Raw genomic sequence first — 15,903 nt, 5'->3', positions numbered from 1 at the left:
GTCGGCTGTATAGCCAAGGGCAGGTGGAGCGGAGGAAGCGGCTCCTGGACGAAACGTAGGATGTGTCCTACCGGCATTTCCGCTGTCCCCGCCCCGGAACGCCCCGTTTCCGCCGCTCCGTGCTCCTCTTCCGAGCGCGGGGTGTTCCGAGCAGCCCCCAAGGCAGCGCGGGAGGGGGCAAGGTCGGTTCTCCAGGAACCCGATGTGGACTAGCCACCCCCGCCCTTAGCATGCCCGGCACACCCTGCCAGACCCGCAGTCGGACCCTATACGCATCTACTCAGAAGGGAGCGCAGTGTTGGAATGGGGCTTCCTACCAGGGTAAGAGGGTCTCCTCCAGCTGGCCCAGCAATGTCTCTGCCAAAAGCAAGGCTGTGATCCCAACTACACTTTACTTGGAAGCAAGCCTGTTTTAATAACGGTGTTATCCAGCGCTTGCCTTGATTGTCCGCAACTGATTTCGGCAAATTTGGATTCTCTCTCTCTCTCTTTTACTGCGTTTCGGGAACTTTTTTGTAATCTTTTCTTCATGCTTTTGTTCCGTACAGAAACGCCGGGAATCGGCGTTCAAAACGAAGACAAGCAGCCCCGGGGCGATCCAGCGGGGCAGCGCCGCCATGCGCCCCCGGGCACGCGCAGCCCGAAGCGCCTTCCACGGTCGCTAAGCTGGGCAGGGCTTGCTCCCGAGTAAATCTGCCTCGGTCGGAGCCCCCCCCGAGCTCAGCGCGATTTACTTCCCGAGTAAACGCGCCCAGGCTGGCGCTGCGGCCCGGGGCGCGCGAGGCCGGGGAGTCCCGCTGAAGGCGCTCGGCTCGCTCCGGAGCAAGCGCCCGCGGCCGCGCCCTCCGCGCAGGCCCGCGCCGGGGAGCGGCCTGCTCGCGCTCCCGGGCCGCCCCCCTCCTCCTGCTCGGCGGCCGGCGGCCCCGAGGCGCCGCCGGGCGCTGGAGCGGCGGCGGCGGCGGCGGAGGAGGAGGAGGCGGGCCTGCACTGCCGTGATGGCGGCCGCGGCCGCTGCGGGCTCGGCCGCCGCCGGGCGGGCGCCGGTGCTGCTGTCCTGCCTGCTGGGCCACTTGGGCGGCCTGCTGGTGACGGGGGCGGCCGGGCAGGCCCAGGTGGAGGTGCTGCTCCTCCCGCCGCCGCCGCAGGGGCCGCCGCGGGCCGACGAGGGCGGCGGCGGCCGCTACACCTTGCAGGGCGCGCTGCTGGGCAGGCCCGGCCTGGAGGAGGAGCCGCCGCGGGCCGGGGCCGGGGCCGAGGCGGCCGGCGAGGCGATCCGGGGCAGCCTGGTGCTGGTGAGCGGCCCTCCGCGCCCGCGACCCCGCGCGGGCGGCCCCCGCAGCCGAAGGGCGCCCCTCCCAGGCCTGCGTGGGCCCCCGAGTCTCCCCCCCCGGCGGTGGGGCTCCGCCAGATGTCAAAAGGCGACCCCGGAGACGGCCCCCGCCGGCGCCGGCACTCAGATGAAGACCCCCCCAGGGTCTGTTTGGATCTCACCCCCTTTGGCCCCCCCCGTCCTGCCCCCACGTCTGTGGGATCTCGCGTTGCCCCCCTCCCCCAAATCAGAAGGCAGCCCTGGAGACTGCCCCCCCCCCGGACAGCCCCCTCTTCAGCTCCACTTATCAGATGAGGACCCCTCTAAGTTTGGATCCCCTCCAGCCCTTCCCCCAAGCCTATGGGATCTCGCTTTGCCCCCCCTCCCCATCAAATGGCAACTCCGGAGACTCCCCCCCAGGACAGCCCCCTCTTCAGCTCCATCAATCAGATGAAGACCCCTCTAAGGTCTGGTTGGACCCCCCGTTATGCCCCCCCGTCCTGCCCCCAAGTTTGTGGGATCGCACTTTGCCCCCCTCCCCCAAATCAGATTGCAACCCTGGGGACTCCCCCCCCCCCGACAGCCCCCTCTTCAGCTCCATCAGTCAGATGAAGACCCCTCTAAGTTTGGTTGGATCCCCTCCAGCCCTTCCCCCAAGCGTATGGGATCTCGCTTCCCCCCCCCCCATCAAATGGCAACCCCGGAGACTCCCCCCCAGGACAGCCCCCTCTTCTGCTCCATGAATCAGATGAAGACCCTTCTAAGGTCTCTTTGCCCAGTCCTCCTCTTCAAGCTGTGGGGCTTCGCTTTGCCCCCTCCCCCCTAAGATCAGGTGGCTACCCTAGAGTTTTGCCCCCTTGAGTCAGAGGGGTTCACTCTCCCCAGGAGGTCCCCTCCCCCCGTCAATCAAAGAACGACCCCCTCCAAGGTGTGTTGTCCCCCTCCCCTTTATCCAGTCCCCAATGCTGCTCCTCAGGATGTTGCAGACTCCCCTTTACAGGGGCCCCCCCTCTGTGCCCCCATCAATCAAATGATGACCCCCCCCTCAGGGTTTGCTGGAGTCTGTCAGAGGGGTTCCCTCTCCCCAGGAAAACCCCCTCTTACACTCCATCAATTAGATGAAGACCCCTGTTTGACACCCCGCCCCCCCTTCAGCCTCCATCATTCTCTCCAGGGTGTGGGATTTTGCTTTGCCTTCTCCGCTGCCAAAAATCGAATGGCTACCCAGGGGTCTGCCCTCCATGTCAATCAGAGGGTGGGGTCTTCCTCAAGAAATCCCCTCTTGCCCCCAGGAATCAAGCAACAACTCTCCAGTGTCTGCTTGGATCTCTTTCCCTTATGGAGGGGACCCCCTTTATCCCTCCCACGAAAATCACACAGCAGCCCCCTCCGTGCCTGTGTCAGTCAGATGCTGAGCCCTTCAAGCCCCAGTCCTCCTCCCCAGGGTGGGATTCTTCCTTGACCCCCCTGCCAAAAATCAAATGGCTGTCCCCCCACCTCTCCTGTCATTCAGAGGGGTTTCCCCCTCCTCAGGCGCGATTCCCTTTATTCCTCTGTCAGTCGAGTGACAACCACCCCTCTCATCCAAGCTCTGTTCTCCCTTACCAGAATGGGCTCCCCTTTTTACCCCTTTCCTTGAAGATTTTCGAGCCTGGGGCTTCCGTGTGCCCACGACAGTGATCCCCATGGCCTGCTGAACCCCCTCTCCACCCCATCTCCTCACTCCCTAAATCAAAAACCTCTATGAGGGTGTGGGACACCCCTCCTCCTTTCCTCCAGCAAATTAAATAATTACCTTGGGATGTGGGGTACCACATTCACTAGAAGGAAGCCAGTGTGGTGTACTGGTTAGAGTACTGGACTGGGACTTGGGAGATCCGGGTTCTAGTCTCCCCTTTGCCACGAAGCCCACTGGGTGAGTTTGGGCCTGTCGCTGACTCTTCACCTAACCTACTTCACAGGGTTGTTGTGAGGATAAAATGGAGAGGAGGAGGATCCTGTTGGGCTCCTTGTGGTTTAGGTTCTCTGCATGTTTGTGGCTTTTTTCTGTCTAAACACGCATAGGATTGTGCCCTAATAGAATTAGATTGCATTAAATTAAATTAAAGTATATTTATGAATAGCTGTACCCCATCTTCCAACCAAGATTGGCTCCTGAAGCAGTGCAACAATTAAGAGCCAATTGCAAAGTTACCCTAAAAGCCCAGAATAACTGGATAGGCCATCTCGCATGTCCTTCTGGCCCTCTGGCAGGCCAAGAGAATCCGGGTTCCAGGCTCTGGACAGGGTTGGGCGGAAGGAGTTGTAGGTACATGAAGAAAAAGATGCTCTCCCCCCCCTCTCCAGGTGGGGGATACTGACCCCGAGCTGGAAGACGATGACAGCTGGATTGGCGTTGTCCCCGTGGGTGAGGAACAGGCTGAGATCCCAAGAGGCAGCACAGAAGAGTCCTTCACTACAGCTGTGGTCAACAAGGTGCGTCTGCCATCCTTCCTCCTGAACCAGCCTACTCCTTTGGGGGTGGTTCATACATGCCTATGTTGTCACTTGATGACTGCAACGTCAAGTAACGGCCTGCATGTGTGAAGGGACCATCACAAGGTGATATCCAACAAATAGGTTTCTCGTATCTCCTTGAATCGCCTCAGATACAATGCTTTTCGAAGCCAGTTCGTCCACCAGTCATCAGGTATATCAGTCACTCTATTTCCGATGTCCAGGCTGTGAGTGCCATCGCATATGTACCCAAAGCGAGGTATAGGGAGTTATCACTGGGCCTGGCGGAACCTCAAGATTGGCAGAGGCACAAACAAATCCTTAGGAAAAGAAATCCTAAGGGGGAAGCCAGCCTCAAATAAGCCCAATAAGATCACAGCAGCCTCAGTGGCCATGGAATGTTGACTGAATGCTTGGGAAGGAAAATGGTAAACTGGGTGGGAGAGTAATGGAGTATCATGGAGGAGGGCATGGCTGGCAGGAGTGCTCTACACTGCAAGATTCTGTTACTCACATGTGGCGGTTAAGTGCCAGGCAATTGACTGCTTTGCATGCATTTGTGAATCGGCCCCTCAGAATATTCTGTTTGTGATAAAGGCGCATGATGGTTCCATTTGGGGGGAAAGCACTTGGCTACCAGTGTTCTCGTAGAGAACAAAGGATAGTTCGTCCTTGACGAAATTGTGGGATTGGTTGGTGCTGTTGATGAGGCAGCTGTAGACTCTTGTGTCAAGGTAGCCCAGATTGTCTGCTAAGAATGGACAAAATTAGTAAATAAATAGGCAAAGGTGTGCCTGAGGCTACAATCTGATGTGCACTCACTTGGGAGCCCTATTAAACTTAGTGGGTCTTACGTCTGAGTAAGCATGCTTAGGATCAGTCTGCGTCTGCTAGCCATGGGGGAAGGAGCAGTGATCTGTGTATGGCTCTGCAGCTCTGGCACTTAACATTGGAAGTTGGGAGGGAACAGCAGAGGACGGCTGTGCAAACCCTGGGAAGGAAAAGGAAAGCGCATTTCTTCCTGCGCTGGAGGAGTTGGGAACATGATACCACCACCCACCTGAGCCTGGAGTCTGATGCAGCCTTCCGCAACCAGGGCCCCTCTGGTGTTGGACTATGTGACATATGCATGATAATGTAAATCATTCCGTTTGGATTAAAAAAGTTATGCAGGTAAATTAGAATTAAGGGAATGCTGGTGTGTGAGTGAAAGGTGGTGGGGGGGCTTGTGAGTGGGGGAATTCTGAGGGGTTTAAATGGAGAGAACTGACAGTTTAACAGTCGGAGAGGGCTGAGGGATTCAGGGAATGCACGTCTAGTGAGGGGTTGGGGAGAAGGGCTTAGAAGGGGTGGGTAGGTAGGTAGGTTAGGATGAAGTATAGGATGATTAATTAAAATATATATATATATATATATATATATATATATATATATATATATATATATATATATGTTTGTTGTTGTTGTTCAGTCGTGTCCGACTCTTCGTGACCCCATGGACCATAGCACGCCAGGCCTTCCTGTCCTGTGCTCTCTCCCAGAGCGTGCTCAAGTTCATATTCATTGCATCGGTGATGCTATCTAGCCATCTCATCCTCTGGCATCCCCTTCTCCTTTTGCCTTCAGTCTTTCCCAGCATCAGGGTCTTTTCCAGAGAGTTTTCTCTTCGCATTAGGTGGCCAAAATATTTGAGCTTCAGCTTCAGTATCTGTCCTTCCAATGAGCACTCAGGGTTGATTTCCTTTAGGATTGACTGATTGGACCTCCTTGCAGTCCAGGGGACTCGTAAGAGTCTTCTCCAGCACCACAGTTTGAAAGCATCGATTCTTCGGCGCTCAGCCTTCCTTATAGTCCAGCTCTCACAGCCATACATTACTACTGGGAAAACCATAGCTTAGATTAGACGGACCTTTGTCGGCAAGGTGATGTCTCTGCTTCTTACTATGCTGTCTAGGTTTGCCATAGCTTTCCTCCCAAGGAGCAAGCGTCTTTTAATTTCATGGCTACAGTCACCGTCTGCAGTGATCTTGGAGCCCAAGAAAGTAAAATCTGTCACTGCTTCCATTTCTTCCCCTTCTATATGCCAGGAAGTGATAGGGCCAGATGCCATGATCTTCGTTTTTTTAATGTTGAGTTTCAAACCAGCTTTTGCACTCTCCTCTTTCACCCTCAACAAGAGGCTCTTTAGATCTTCTTCGCTTTCTGCCATTAGGGTGGTATCGTCTGCATATCGGAGGTTGTTGATAATTCTCCCAGCAATCTTAATTCCAACCTGTGATTCATCCAACCCGGCGTTTCTCATGATGTACTCTGCATATAAGTTAAATAAGCAGGGTGACAATATGCAGCCTTGTCGTACTCCTTTCCCAATTTTGAACCACTCGGTTGTTCCATGTCTGGTTCTTACTGTTGCTTCTTGACCCTCGTACAGGTTTCTCAGGAGACAGGTAAGGTGGTCTGGTACTCCCATCACTTTAAGAATTTGCCAGAGTTTGTTAGAGAAGTCTGTTTTCCTGTTACTTCTCCTGTTTTGGTTAAAGGAAACCAGTTAACTTGTTGGGTGTCTCCTCGACACAAAGGGGCTGAAGCTTTGGGATTCAGTGAGGACAACTGACCGAAACGGAGGCAGACATTTATTTCCAGTTTCGGCAGGTGGAAACTGGAGGGAGAATAACCCGGAGCAGGAATGTCACTGACTGCAACTCCCATCATTCCCAGCCAGCACGGCCATTGGCTGGGGGGCACTGGGTGGGGGAGGCTGGCTTAATGCCTTTTCTCTGTGGTTCCTTCCTCCACAGATGAAGCGGGCCCTGGTCTTGGGTGCCTCCGCCCTGCTCATCCTTGCGCTTAATCAGAACGCCATCCGAGAGGTAAGCCCCAACGCTCTTGCTCCCCTTTGTCCCTCTGGCCTGTGGGTGGGAGACCAAAGCTTCTGGGAGCATGGACAGTCTGAAGGAGTACTCGAAGCCAACATAGATTTGTCAAATCCCCATGATATCCTGATGAGCAAACTAGCTCAAAGTGGGCTAGATGAAACAATGATCCGATGGATCCACAGTTGGCTACAGAATCGGACTCAAAGAGTGCTTATCAATGGGATCTTCTCAAACTGCGGAGAGGTAATGAGCAGGGTACCGCAGGGCTCAGTCCTGGGCCCAGTGCTCTTCAACATTTTTATTAAGGACTTGGAGGAGGAGGTGCAGGGAATGCTGATCAAATTTGCAGATGCCACAAAATTGGGCAGGGTAGCTAATACTTTGGAAGACAAAAACAGAATCCAAAGTGATCTTGATAGACTAGAGCGCTGGGCAGAAAACAACAGAATGAAATTTAATAGGGATAAATGCCGAGTTCTGCAGCCAGGAAAAAGAAACCGAATGCATAGTTACAAGATGGGGGATACATGGCTCAACAACACTACAAGTGAGAAGGATCTTGGAATTGTTGTCCATCACAAGCTGAATATGAGCCAACAATGTGATGTGGCTGCAAAAAGGTCCAGTGCTATTTTGGGCTGCATTAATAGAAGCATAGCTTCCAAATCCCAGGAAGTACTAGTTCCCCTCTACTCTGCACTGGCTAGGTTTCATTTGGAGTACCGTGTCCAGTTCTGGGCACCACATTTTAAGAAGGGTGCAGAGAAACTGGAGAGGGTTCAGAGGAGGGCAACAAAGATGATCAGAGGACTGGAAACAAAGCCCTATGAGGAGAGACTGAAGGAACTGGGCATGTTTAGCCTTGAGAAGAGAAGACAGGGGAAATAGGATAGCACTCTTCAAGTCTTCGAAAGGCTGTCCCAGAGAGGAAGGCCAGGATCTCTTCTCCATCATCCCAGAGTGCAGGACACGGAGTCATGGGCTCAAGTGACAGGAAGCCAGATTCCGGCTGAACATCAGGAAAAACGTCCTGTTAGAGCCATACGACAATGGAACCAATTCCCTGGGGCGGTGGTGGGCTCTCCCCCACTGGAGGCCTTCAAGACGGGGCTGGACAGCCACCTGTCGGGGATGCTCTGACTTGGACTCCCGCATTGAGGAGGGGGTTGGACTCCATGGCTCCTTCCAAACCTACTATTTTATGATTCTGTGAGTAGCCGTCCTCCAGCCCCGCTGACTGACGCCTGCTTTCCTCCCCCTGCTGCAGTTGGATGTCTCCCAGGTTCTCTCAAAGCCTGTGATCATCGTCCAGACTTCAGAAAACGTCACCAAGCTCCTCGGAGCACTGCTGCGGTGAGACTGGCTGGGAAGGGGGGGTGAGGGCAGAAGGTCATACAATCAAGTATATATTTAAAATATTTGAAGCTGGAAGGTTATAGATGTCTTAGATTTTGAGATTTCTAACCCACCCCATCTCACGGTTATCAGACTTAACAGAGAAAGTCTGACCCTCAGGTACAAGTTAGTTGACGGAGAAAGGAATGCCGGAAGCTGCCTGAGACCAGGCCTGTCTATTAGCCCATCCAGCACAGCACGGTCTGCTCTGACTGGAAGGGGCTTTCCGGGGTCTTGGGCTGAGAAGGGTCTCTTCCCGTCACCTGCTTTCCGATTATTTTTTTTTAATTGAAGATGCCAGGAACCTTCTGCATGCAACCCTTGTGTCCTGCCCCTAAGCTGCCTCCAGAGCAATACACATCTGTCCATTTCATTGTTTTCAGTCACTTATGGGGCTGCTGTGGGGGGCTTCCATTTCTGCCGGAGCATCCCTACTGGACTCAGCACCTGCCTCCCCACCAGTGGATCTAACTGTTCTCCATTTTCTTTTGCTGGCAGAGGTCTCCGGGCCACAGCCAAGATTACGTATCAAGCAGTGCTGCTGGAGAACGTGGTATGTAATAGTGGAGGGATGGACGAAGGACTTGGCGTTTATCCCCGAGCTGGGCAGGACAGGGGTGTTGAACCGCTTTCAGCCTGAGGGCCAAATTCAGTTCTGGAGAAGCTCTCGGGGGCCACCTTTCAGTGGACCCTGGGGCTGAAGGCAAAAGGGGCAAACCTCCCAGCACAGCTTTAAGCTAAACATCTTCCTGCCCATAACAAAGCCTTCAGAGAGGCATTTCAACCTTTTAGAGTGGCGGGGGGAGGGGGGGGGACAGTGCGAAAGCCAGAGATCACTAAGCGACTGGTAGTCGGTAGGGGGGCAGGGGAACCCTGGAGGGCCAGATCTGGGACCCCAGGTGGGCTAAATTTGGCCTGCAGGCCTCAACTTTAATGCCTCTCGTGTAATATAAATTTGGATCCATCTCTTGTTGGTTGTTATTATTGTGGTGTGCAAAATTGCCTTGCAGCCACTGTGTTATTTGCGCGCACTCTCTTGCACTCACAAATACGTAGAGCCCTGGGGCTCTTCCAGTCTTGGCTAAACACGGCCTCTGCCTTGGCCCTCCTGGGTTCTCTGTCCCTTGGCCTCAGAAATGGAGGGAGCCGGCTGGCAAGCAACTCCTTCCTCCTGCTCAGCCTGTGTCCTCCCAGCAGCGGGGAAAGGCCTGGCCTGCCTCCTCCTGGCCGGCCACTGCACCTGCCACCAGCACCATCTTGCAAGAGTTCCCTGGCCTCTTGCAAGACTTCCTGTGGGCGGGCTTGCATCCCCACTGCCATGGTGACCCCACTGCCATGGCAACCCTGCCACTCAATTCCTTGTGGCAGGGCTCCTTAAAGGGGCCACGCATGTCTTCTTGCCCCACCGGTAGAGTGACCCACCACAAGCGGACGATAAAAGCCTCTTATGAAGGCGCCCTAAATCTCTTCGGCTGCAAGTGGGGAACTTCTTTCAGCGTTGGGGCCAAATTCAGTTTCAGAGAAGCTCTCAGGGGCTGCATTCCAGTGGTGGGCTGGAAAGACAAGGGCGGGGGGGATACCCCAATACCAGCATAATGTAGCTGAAAGCTCTTGCTGCCACTAAGTAAGTCTTAGGAGAGACATTTCAACCCCTTAGAATGGGGAAAAAACTGCACAAATGCTGGGAAGCCCCCAAACGACAGGTGGTCGGGGGGAGGGGGGTGGGGCAGGGGGCCGTATAGGGAAACCCTGGAGGGCTGGATTTGGCCCCTGGGCCTGAGGCTCCCCACCCTTGTCTTAGGTCAGTGCGCAACACAGTATTCAGTGGGGCCACACAGTGGGTGCCTGTGCGCTGGATGTACGTAAGTGGATTGGCTCTGATGTGCAGGCGGCTTATACATTTGCCATGAGGTGGTTGCAGCCACCCGGAGAGCTGGTAGCCTCTGGCCATGGCCAGATGTAATAGCTAACAGGTTCTCAAAGTGGGAACAGCTGCTGTGTGGCAAGTTCATAAATGGATGTTTGAAGCCGCCCATTATATTTGTGTACGTGTGTAGTCTGAGATCAAACCACTTGGATGCCAAGCGTTTCCTTTACCTCTTTCCGTTGCCAGGCCTCCACCTAATCTCTCTCTCTCTCTGTTTTCTGTTTAAGGGGGTGACACTGACTCTGTGGTCGACGTGTGGTCTCTCTCGGGGTGGCCTGTACGGAGAGTGGCAGGGAGTCATTTGTACAGGAGAGAATAGCTCGAGAGTCCAGGTTTGTAAAGGTATTCTGTCAAGAAAAGCTTTAGCCTGTAGCCACGTTGGTAGGGGTTGTCGGCCAGATGGTCACTGTAATAATCTACACTGTGCTCCTTTAATCTACTCTGGGCATTGTACTGCCTGTGAGCTTGTCTGCTCTACAAGTGTGAATTTAGTTTGAAACCACTTTCAGTGTCGTGCCTTTCCTCAAAAGATCCCTGTGAACTCTAGTTTAGTGAAGGTGCTAAAACTCTTTGAGGTTTCATTTCAGGTCTCAAGTTCAGGGTTCCTTCTTGGGGAAACCTGTTTAAATCTGTAATGTGCACAGCGTCCTTTGTTAGGAGCAATGTACAGGTTTCTTTGCAGGGATTTACAGCTCTCTGGAGTCACAGTAAAACTTCATTGATATGTCACCGGGCTGTCATCCAGGGAATTGAAGTAACTGAAAAGCATTGAAGTGCACTGAAGTGCATTGCATGGTTAATCTTTTTAACCATCAACAGGGGGAGCTATTGCCTGACATAGCCCTATTGCAAAGAAGTACTATAATTTTTAAGGTCAGTTCTGGCACCTCCCCATTTCAAATGGGAGTATTTCACCCTCTACCCTGCCCCCTCTCACTTCCAGGTCATCTCGAGCTGTAGTGAGTACTTTGCTAGACTTGATGTTAGGATCAGTTCATCAGCCTACCTGAGAAACAGTACACGAGTGGCAGCTTGGGCAGCCTTCTCTCTCCTGACCTAGAAAATGCTCCTGTCGAAACTCTGTAGTGTGTGACGGGCCACACTTCTCTGCTTGCAGAAGTACCTCCAACAGCTGTGGAATGCCATCCTGCTCATCGCGCTCATCCTGTGCACAGGCGTCATCATGCAGGCACAGCGGCAGTCCCGGCATGGTCGGCTGGACCACGATTCCGAGGTGGGCCCACTCCCTGCCCCGCCTCTTTCTTGCTCACCCTTGGGGGCCGCTGGTGGGGGCTAATCCCGGACTTTCCTCCTGCAGCTGGATCTCAAGCAGCACATTGTGCAGAGGCTGTCGGCGCTGAAAACCCGGCGATACCACCCTGGCAAGCCGCCCCGGAGCTGGGCTCACGAGATTGACAGCTGCGCTATCTGCTTGGACCGGTTCCACAAGAATCAGGTACTAGTACTTGCCACAGCACCTGTGTTTGTGTCTCACTGAAAGGGGTGGGATCAATACTGGGCCATGTGTCCTCTGTCTTCAGTATTTATTTACAACATTTGTATCCTGCCCTATATCCTTAAGATCTCAGGGCGGCGCACAGATAAAATGGAGGGGAGGAGGATAATGTAAGCCGCCTTGGGTTCCTTGCAAGAGGGAAAAAGGCGGGATATAAATGCAATAATAAATAAATAAATAAATTTGATTTAAACAGTATAAAACAATAAATAATTTAAACACCTAAAAACATATTAAACCATTAAACAAGCTAATACCAATCAAAATCTAAAACAATAAAACAGTCAAAACAGTGTGCTACTTTAGGGAACGCATTTAGCCCTCAAAGGCTTTGGTAAAAAGCCATGTTTTTACTGGGTGCTGAAACGGGATCAATGTCTGTGCCAATATGGCCTCCAAGGGGAGGGCATTCCACAACCAGGGTGCCACAGCAGAGAAGGCCCTCTCCCACAGCCCACCCTAGTGTATGTCTCACACTGGTGGGACGCAGAGGAGGGCCCCTCCAACAGATCTCAGTCCTCGGGCAGGCATATATAGGGAGAGGCACTCCCTCAAATATCGAGGGAGCTATTTAGTAAATATCTATAAACTGCATCAAGCCCAGGAACACAGCTTGAAAACAATTGGGCAATCGAGTTAGATCTGGTGTGTATGCATTAATATTAGGGCTGCAGCTTTTAACGCAGGGGTGTACAACCTGTGGCCCGAGGCCCTTACTGTGGCCCCCCATGGGTGCACTGGCCCCTGTCAATTTACTCCCTCTGCGCCAATTTCCCTCCTGCCTGTACTCTACACTCTTTCCCACAGAGATTCTCATACCAATCACTCTTCTTGCAGCTGCTAGCAGCAAAGAAAGAGCATCTGTATCGGCAATGTTGGTGTGTGTGTGTGTGTGTGCGCGTGTGCAGTCTTCCCCCCCTCCCCCCAACCCAGCATCACATGTGGCCCTCATGGCTGAAAAGGTTGTGCACTCCTGCTTTAATGAACTAATTAATTAAGGGAGCAATGCTATGCATATTTAGACAGAAAAAAAAATGCTGGGAGTTGTAGGATTCTTTTCTGTCTAAACATGCACAGGATTGCGCCCTAAAAGTTTTTAATTGACCCAAATGATGCTCCCGATGAATCAGGTAGCAGAGTAATGCTCCCCCGGTTTTAATACATGCATTTATAAAAGCTGCAGAAGGTAAGGGCTATCTCAAAAGAGGCATCCTTCCCTCTCGCAAAAGTGGGAATGCCTCTTCCACAATGATGCCTACTACCACTTAACTATGCATGCAGAATATACCAATAAAGAAAGCATGCCGCTTATTTCCGATGGTTGTTTTGACTCATGTGCAAATTTGATAGGATGGAACGTAGGACGAGGCACAGGTCGGGCTCTCAGTCCGTTTTGCTTAGCATTATCTGCTCTGCCTGGCAGGGGCTCTCCAAGACCTCAGGCAGGGAAACGTCTCTCCCATCACCTGACCCTTTTGATGGGAGGAGATGCAAAGGATTGAACCTGTGACTTTCTGAGCTACAGCCTTCCCCAAGACTAATCTGCCACCTCATACAATGAGCCGATGGAGGTCTCTTTAATTGGGCAACAGCCCTGTTTAATATGCATTATGCTCCTGCTCCGTGTGGTAATTACTCCTTCCAAACTAGAACCAAAAGTGAGAGGTTGTGTGAGAGTCTGGGCCCCCCCGGCCCCCATCTCAGTGGAGCTGGCCTGTTGGGAGCGGGGCGGGGGTCTGGAGCTCCTGCCCGTAGCAGGGAGATCAGACCACATGGCAGCCTGATCCCTTGCTCTGCAGTGAGCCCACAGGCCTGCAGGGGGCAGTGTGCTTGCTTGCCGCCCTGCTTGAAATCCAAAGCCTCTTGCGCCCGCTGAGTCCGTCTCCACCTGCCCGACAGTGCCTCCGCGTGCTGCCGTGCCTGCACGAATTTCACCGGGACTGCGTGGATCCGTGGCTGCTCCTCCAGCAAACCTGCCCCCTCTGCAAACACAACATTCTGGGTAAGTTCCCCGTCCACTGGCCTCCTCCCACCCGCTTTGAGTGCTCACTCAGCCGCTCAACTGCCCAGGCCTGCATTAGTGGGGCCGGATCCACAGCTGGGAGAGGCACGGCGTGAAGGCCGAAGGGCCGGCCTGCTCTCTGGCTTTCCATCGCCTCAGGGACCACTAGCAGCGTGGCTGCAAAAGCTTCAGGGGCAGCAGGAGAACGTGACTGCTTTGAAACTACGTGGAAGCCGAGTCCCCTAAGCCCAGAGGTGTGGGGCTGGGAACAGTACCATGGGTATGCTTGAAGGCCATCTTGGTCACTGTTTTATGTGCTGCCTGGCATCCAAAAATGGTTTTGAAAGTTGGGTCTAGGTGCAAATGTAAAAGCCCTTGTATATTTGTGGTTTAGGTTCTCTGCAAGTTCATGACACCAGAGCAGCTTTCCCCAACCTGGTAGCCTCCAGATGTTTTGGACTAGAACGCTCCGCATTCCTAACCGTTAGCTATGCTGGCTGGGGCTGATGAGATCTGAAGTCCAGAGAGCGCCAGGTTAGGGAAGACGTCCCAGAGGTTTCTCTGACTAGGAGAGTTGCCCAGCGGGGTCCTACCTCTGCACCATCCTTCCCAGTTGCTACCAAACCAGAATGTCTGGTCAGGAGGGCGGAAAGCCAGAACAATTGTCCATGTTCAATATTTTTGTCGTCATTTCTCTACTTCCTGTTTTTGTTTAAAGAAGAAAATAAAAATTCTGGCCTGGAGTCCCTTACATTGGTTTTCTTCTTTGAAAAGCTCCTTCCTCTTGGAAGGGAAAGGCACAGCATTCTTTCAGAAGCACTTTGCTATTCAAAGGTTGTTTTTTTTAAAAAAAGCAAACATGTTTATCTCCCAGCAAGAGGGAACTTTGCACACTCTCCGAGGCACTCACCCTTAGATCTGATTTTCCCTTTCCAGACTTCCTTGAGCTATCCATGCCAGCTGCTCCTCTTTCCCCCACCAGAGATCCATGTTGTATTCCCCTCCATTAGCATATCACTACCTTAGCACCACCATCACACGGGAGAAGCAGCTCCATCTGGCCAACAAGTTCCCCATGTTTCTAGTAAAATCCCCCGCCTTTTCCTTCCAGGAACCTGTTGTCAAGACAGCTAGCAAGACGGCAGCCTGTCCTCAAGGATGGATCCGCCTAGGCTCCAAGGGAGAGAGCAGGTGACCGAGAACTTGGTTCCCCGGTGTCTTTTGTTGCCTCGGTGGCTGCTTGGGGCAGAAGTGAGGTGACATGGGTGGCCCTTTGGGCTCCCTCTGGATGGGAAATGTGTGTGTTTAAAATAACGTGTTCATCTGTTTTTGGGCCTGCACGTGTGTCTCCACACTGGACTAGCTCCATTATTGCCCTTTTGGCGTGTCTGCCGGAACATCCATGCAGTGTGAATTTATGGGGCTGGGCCTTGGATCACCTCCTTGCAAGGGAAAGGGGACCAGGGCTGCTGCTGCTCATACCTTCACAACAGCCACTTATTTCGATATCTTGAAGGGGGGAGCAGTGCTGTTCTTGATGGGTGGGTTCACTTGCTAGCAAGGGGTGGGTGGGAGGGTGGGATTCGAAATGCTTGCTTATTTATACTAACTTATTAGGGAGAAGGGCTGAACATGATTGCAGGGGATGAGCAATGGCTGTGGAATCCCAGAGAGGACCATGGCACTGAAAGCCACCTGTACTAATAAAAAAACAAAGCAAAGAGGAGTGTGTGTGTTTCCTCATTGTCCTTCCCGGTCTAGTGCACTAAATTGCCTCCTTCCTGCAGGACTGGAAGAGTCTCAGATGGGGCAACTGAACTTCAGGGCTTCTGATGAATTGGGAGAGGCAGCAGGAATCCAGATGGGACAGAGGATGTTCCCAAGCACTGAATGGAGTCCTACGCTAAGGCTTCTGCTTCAAGAAAGCAAGATGCTGGCTTCTGAAGCTTGAAAGCCTCAACGGCCTGGCTCACCACCTCTCCCTATAGCAGGGATTGGGAACCTCAGGCCTACGGGCCAACTCCATCCTAAGCTGGCCCTCTGGGCATCCCCCGAAGGCCCCAGTCCCTTTCGCCTGACCACTGCTGGTACCAAGAGCTTTAAGCTAAAACAGGCTGGTAATGTTGGTGCTTTGGCCCCACCTACTACTGGAACCACCCCCCAAGAGCTTCTCCGAAATTGAATTTGGCCCCCATGCTGAAAGAGGTTCCCTGCTGCTGCCCTGTGGGAAGCCCCAGCCACCCATGCTCCAGTTAAGTTAGAGGAGCCCCTGCTCCAGTCTATCAGTTTCGTTGCAAGCAGTGTCAGCTGGATTAAAGAAGTGAGAAATATCCCCCAAACCTCCGACAGAGGAAGTACCCTTTTTCTGAATTGCCATCCTTG

The 15,903-nt window shown here is 53.1% G+C and overlaps 1 protein-coding gene across 3 annotated transcripts; it reads left to right on the top strand.

Annotated features, from left to right (window-relative positions):
• The first annotated feature begins 714 nt into the window (after nt 1–714).
• On the top strand, nt 715–15,857 carry RNF215 (ring finger protein 215). Of its 3 annotated transcripts, XR_014785703.1 has the most exons (11): nt 902–1,292; nt 3,656–3,784; nt 6,604–6,675; nt 7,949–8,034; nt 8,575–8,629; nt 10,231–10,335; nt 11,121–11,237; nt 11,322–11,459; nt 13,419–13,521; nt 14,633–14,712; nt 15,309–15,857. XR_014785703.1 is itself a non-coding variant. In XM_084819433.1 (10 exons), exons 1-10 carry the CDS (start codon nt 996–998, stop codon nt 14,653–14,655), a joined length of 1,125 nt encoding a protein of 374 aa, XP_084675559.1. In that variant the 5' UTR covers nt 715–995; the 3' UTR covers nt 14,656–15,223. The 3 variants fall into 3 exon arrangements, 2 of the variants coding, with proteins under 2 accessions (XP_084675559.1, XP_084675558.1); XM_084819433.1 differs by lacking the exon at nt 15,309–15,857 and having other exon boundaries at nt 715–1,292; nt 14,633–15,223; XM_084819432.1 differs by lacking the exon at nt 13,419–13,521 and having other exon boundaries at nt 15,309–15,411.
• The last annotated feature ends 46 nt before the right edge of the window (nt 15,858–15,903 follow it).

This window comes from Heloderma suspectum, chromosome 13 (assembly GCF_057233095.1).
Source record: "Heloderma suspectum isolate Gila_16-S chromosome 13, 16-S_ref, whole genome shotgun sequence".
NCBI classification, from domain to species: Eukaryota; Metazoa; Chordata; class Lepidosauria; order Squamata; family Helodermatidae; genus Heloderma; species Heloderma suspectum.
Note: the sequence above shows the minus strand (reverse complement) of the source record. Positions and strands in the feature narration are given on the sequence as shown.

Coding starts and splice junctions, on each gene's coding strand:
- RNF215 (XM_084819432.1), top strand. CDS start 996: ATGGCGGCCGCGGCCGCTGCGGGCTCGGCCGCCGCCGGGCGGGCGCCG. Junction 8,630..10,230: donor CAGTGCTGCTGGAGAACGTG/GTATGTAATAGT, acceptor TTTCTGTTTAAG/GGGGTGACACTGACTCTGTG. Junction 11,460..14,632: donor ACCGGTTCCACAAGAATCAG/GTACTAGTACTT, acceptor TTTTCCTTCCAG/GAACCTGTTGTCAAGACAGC.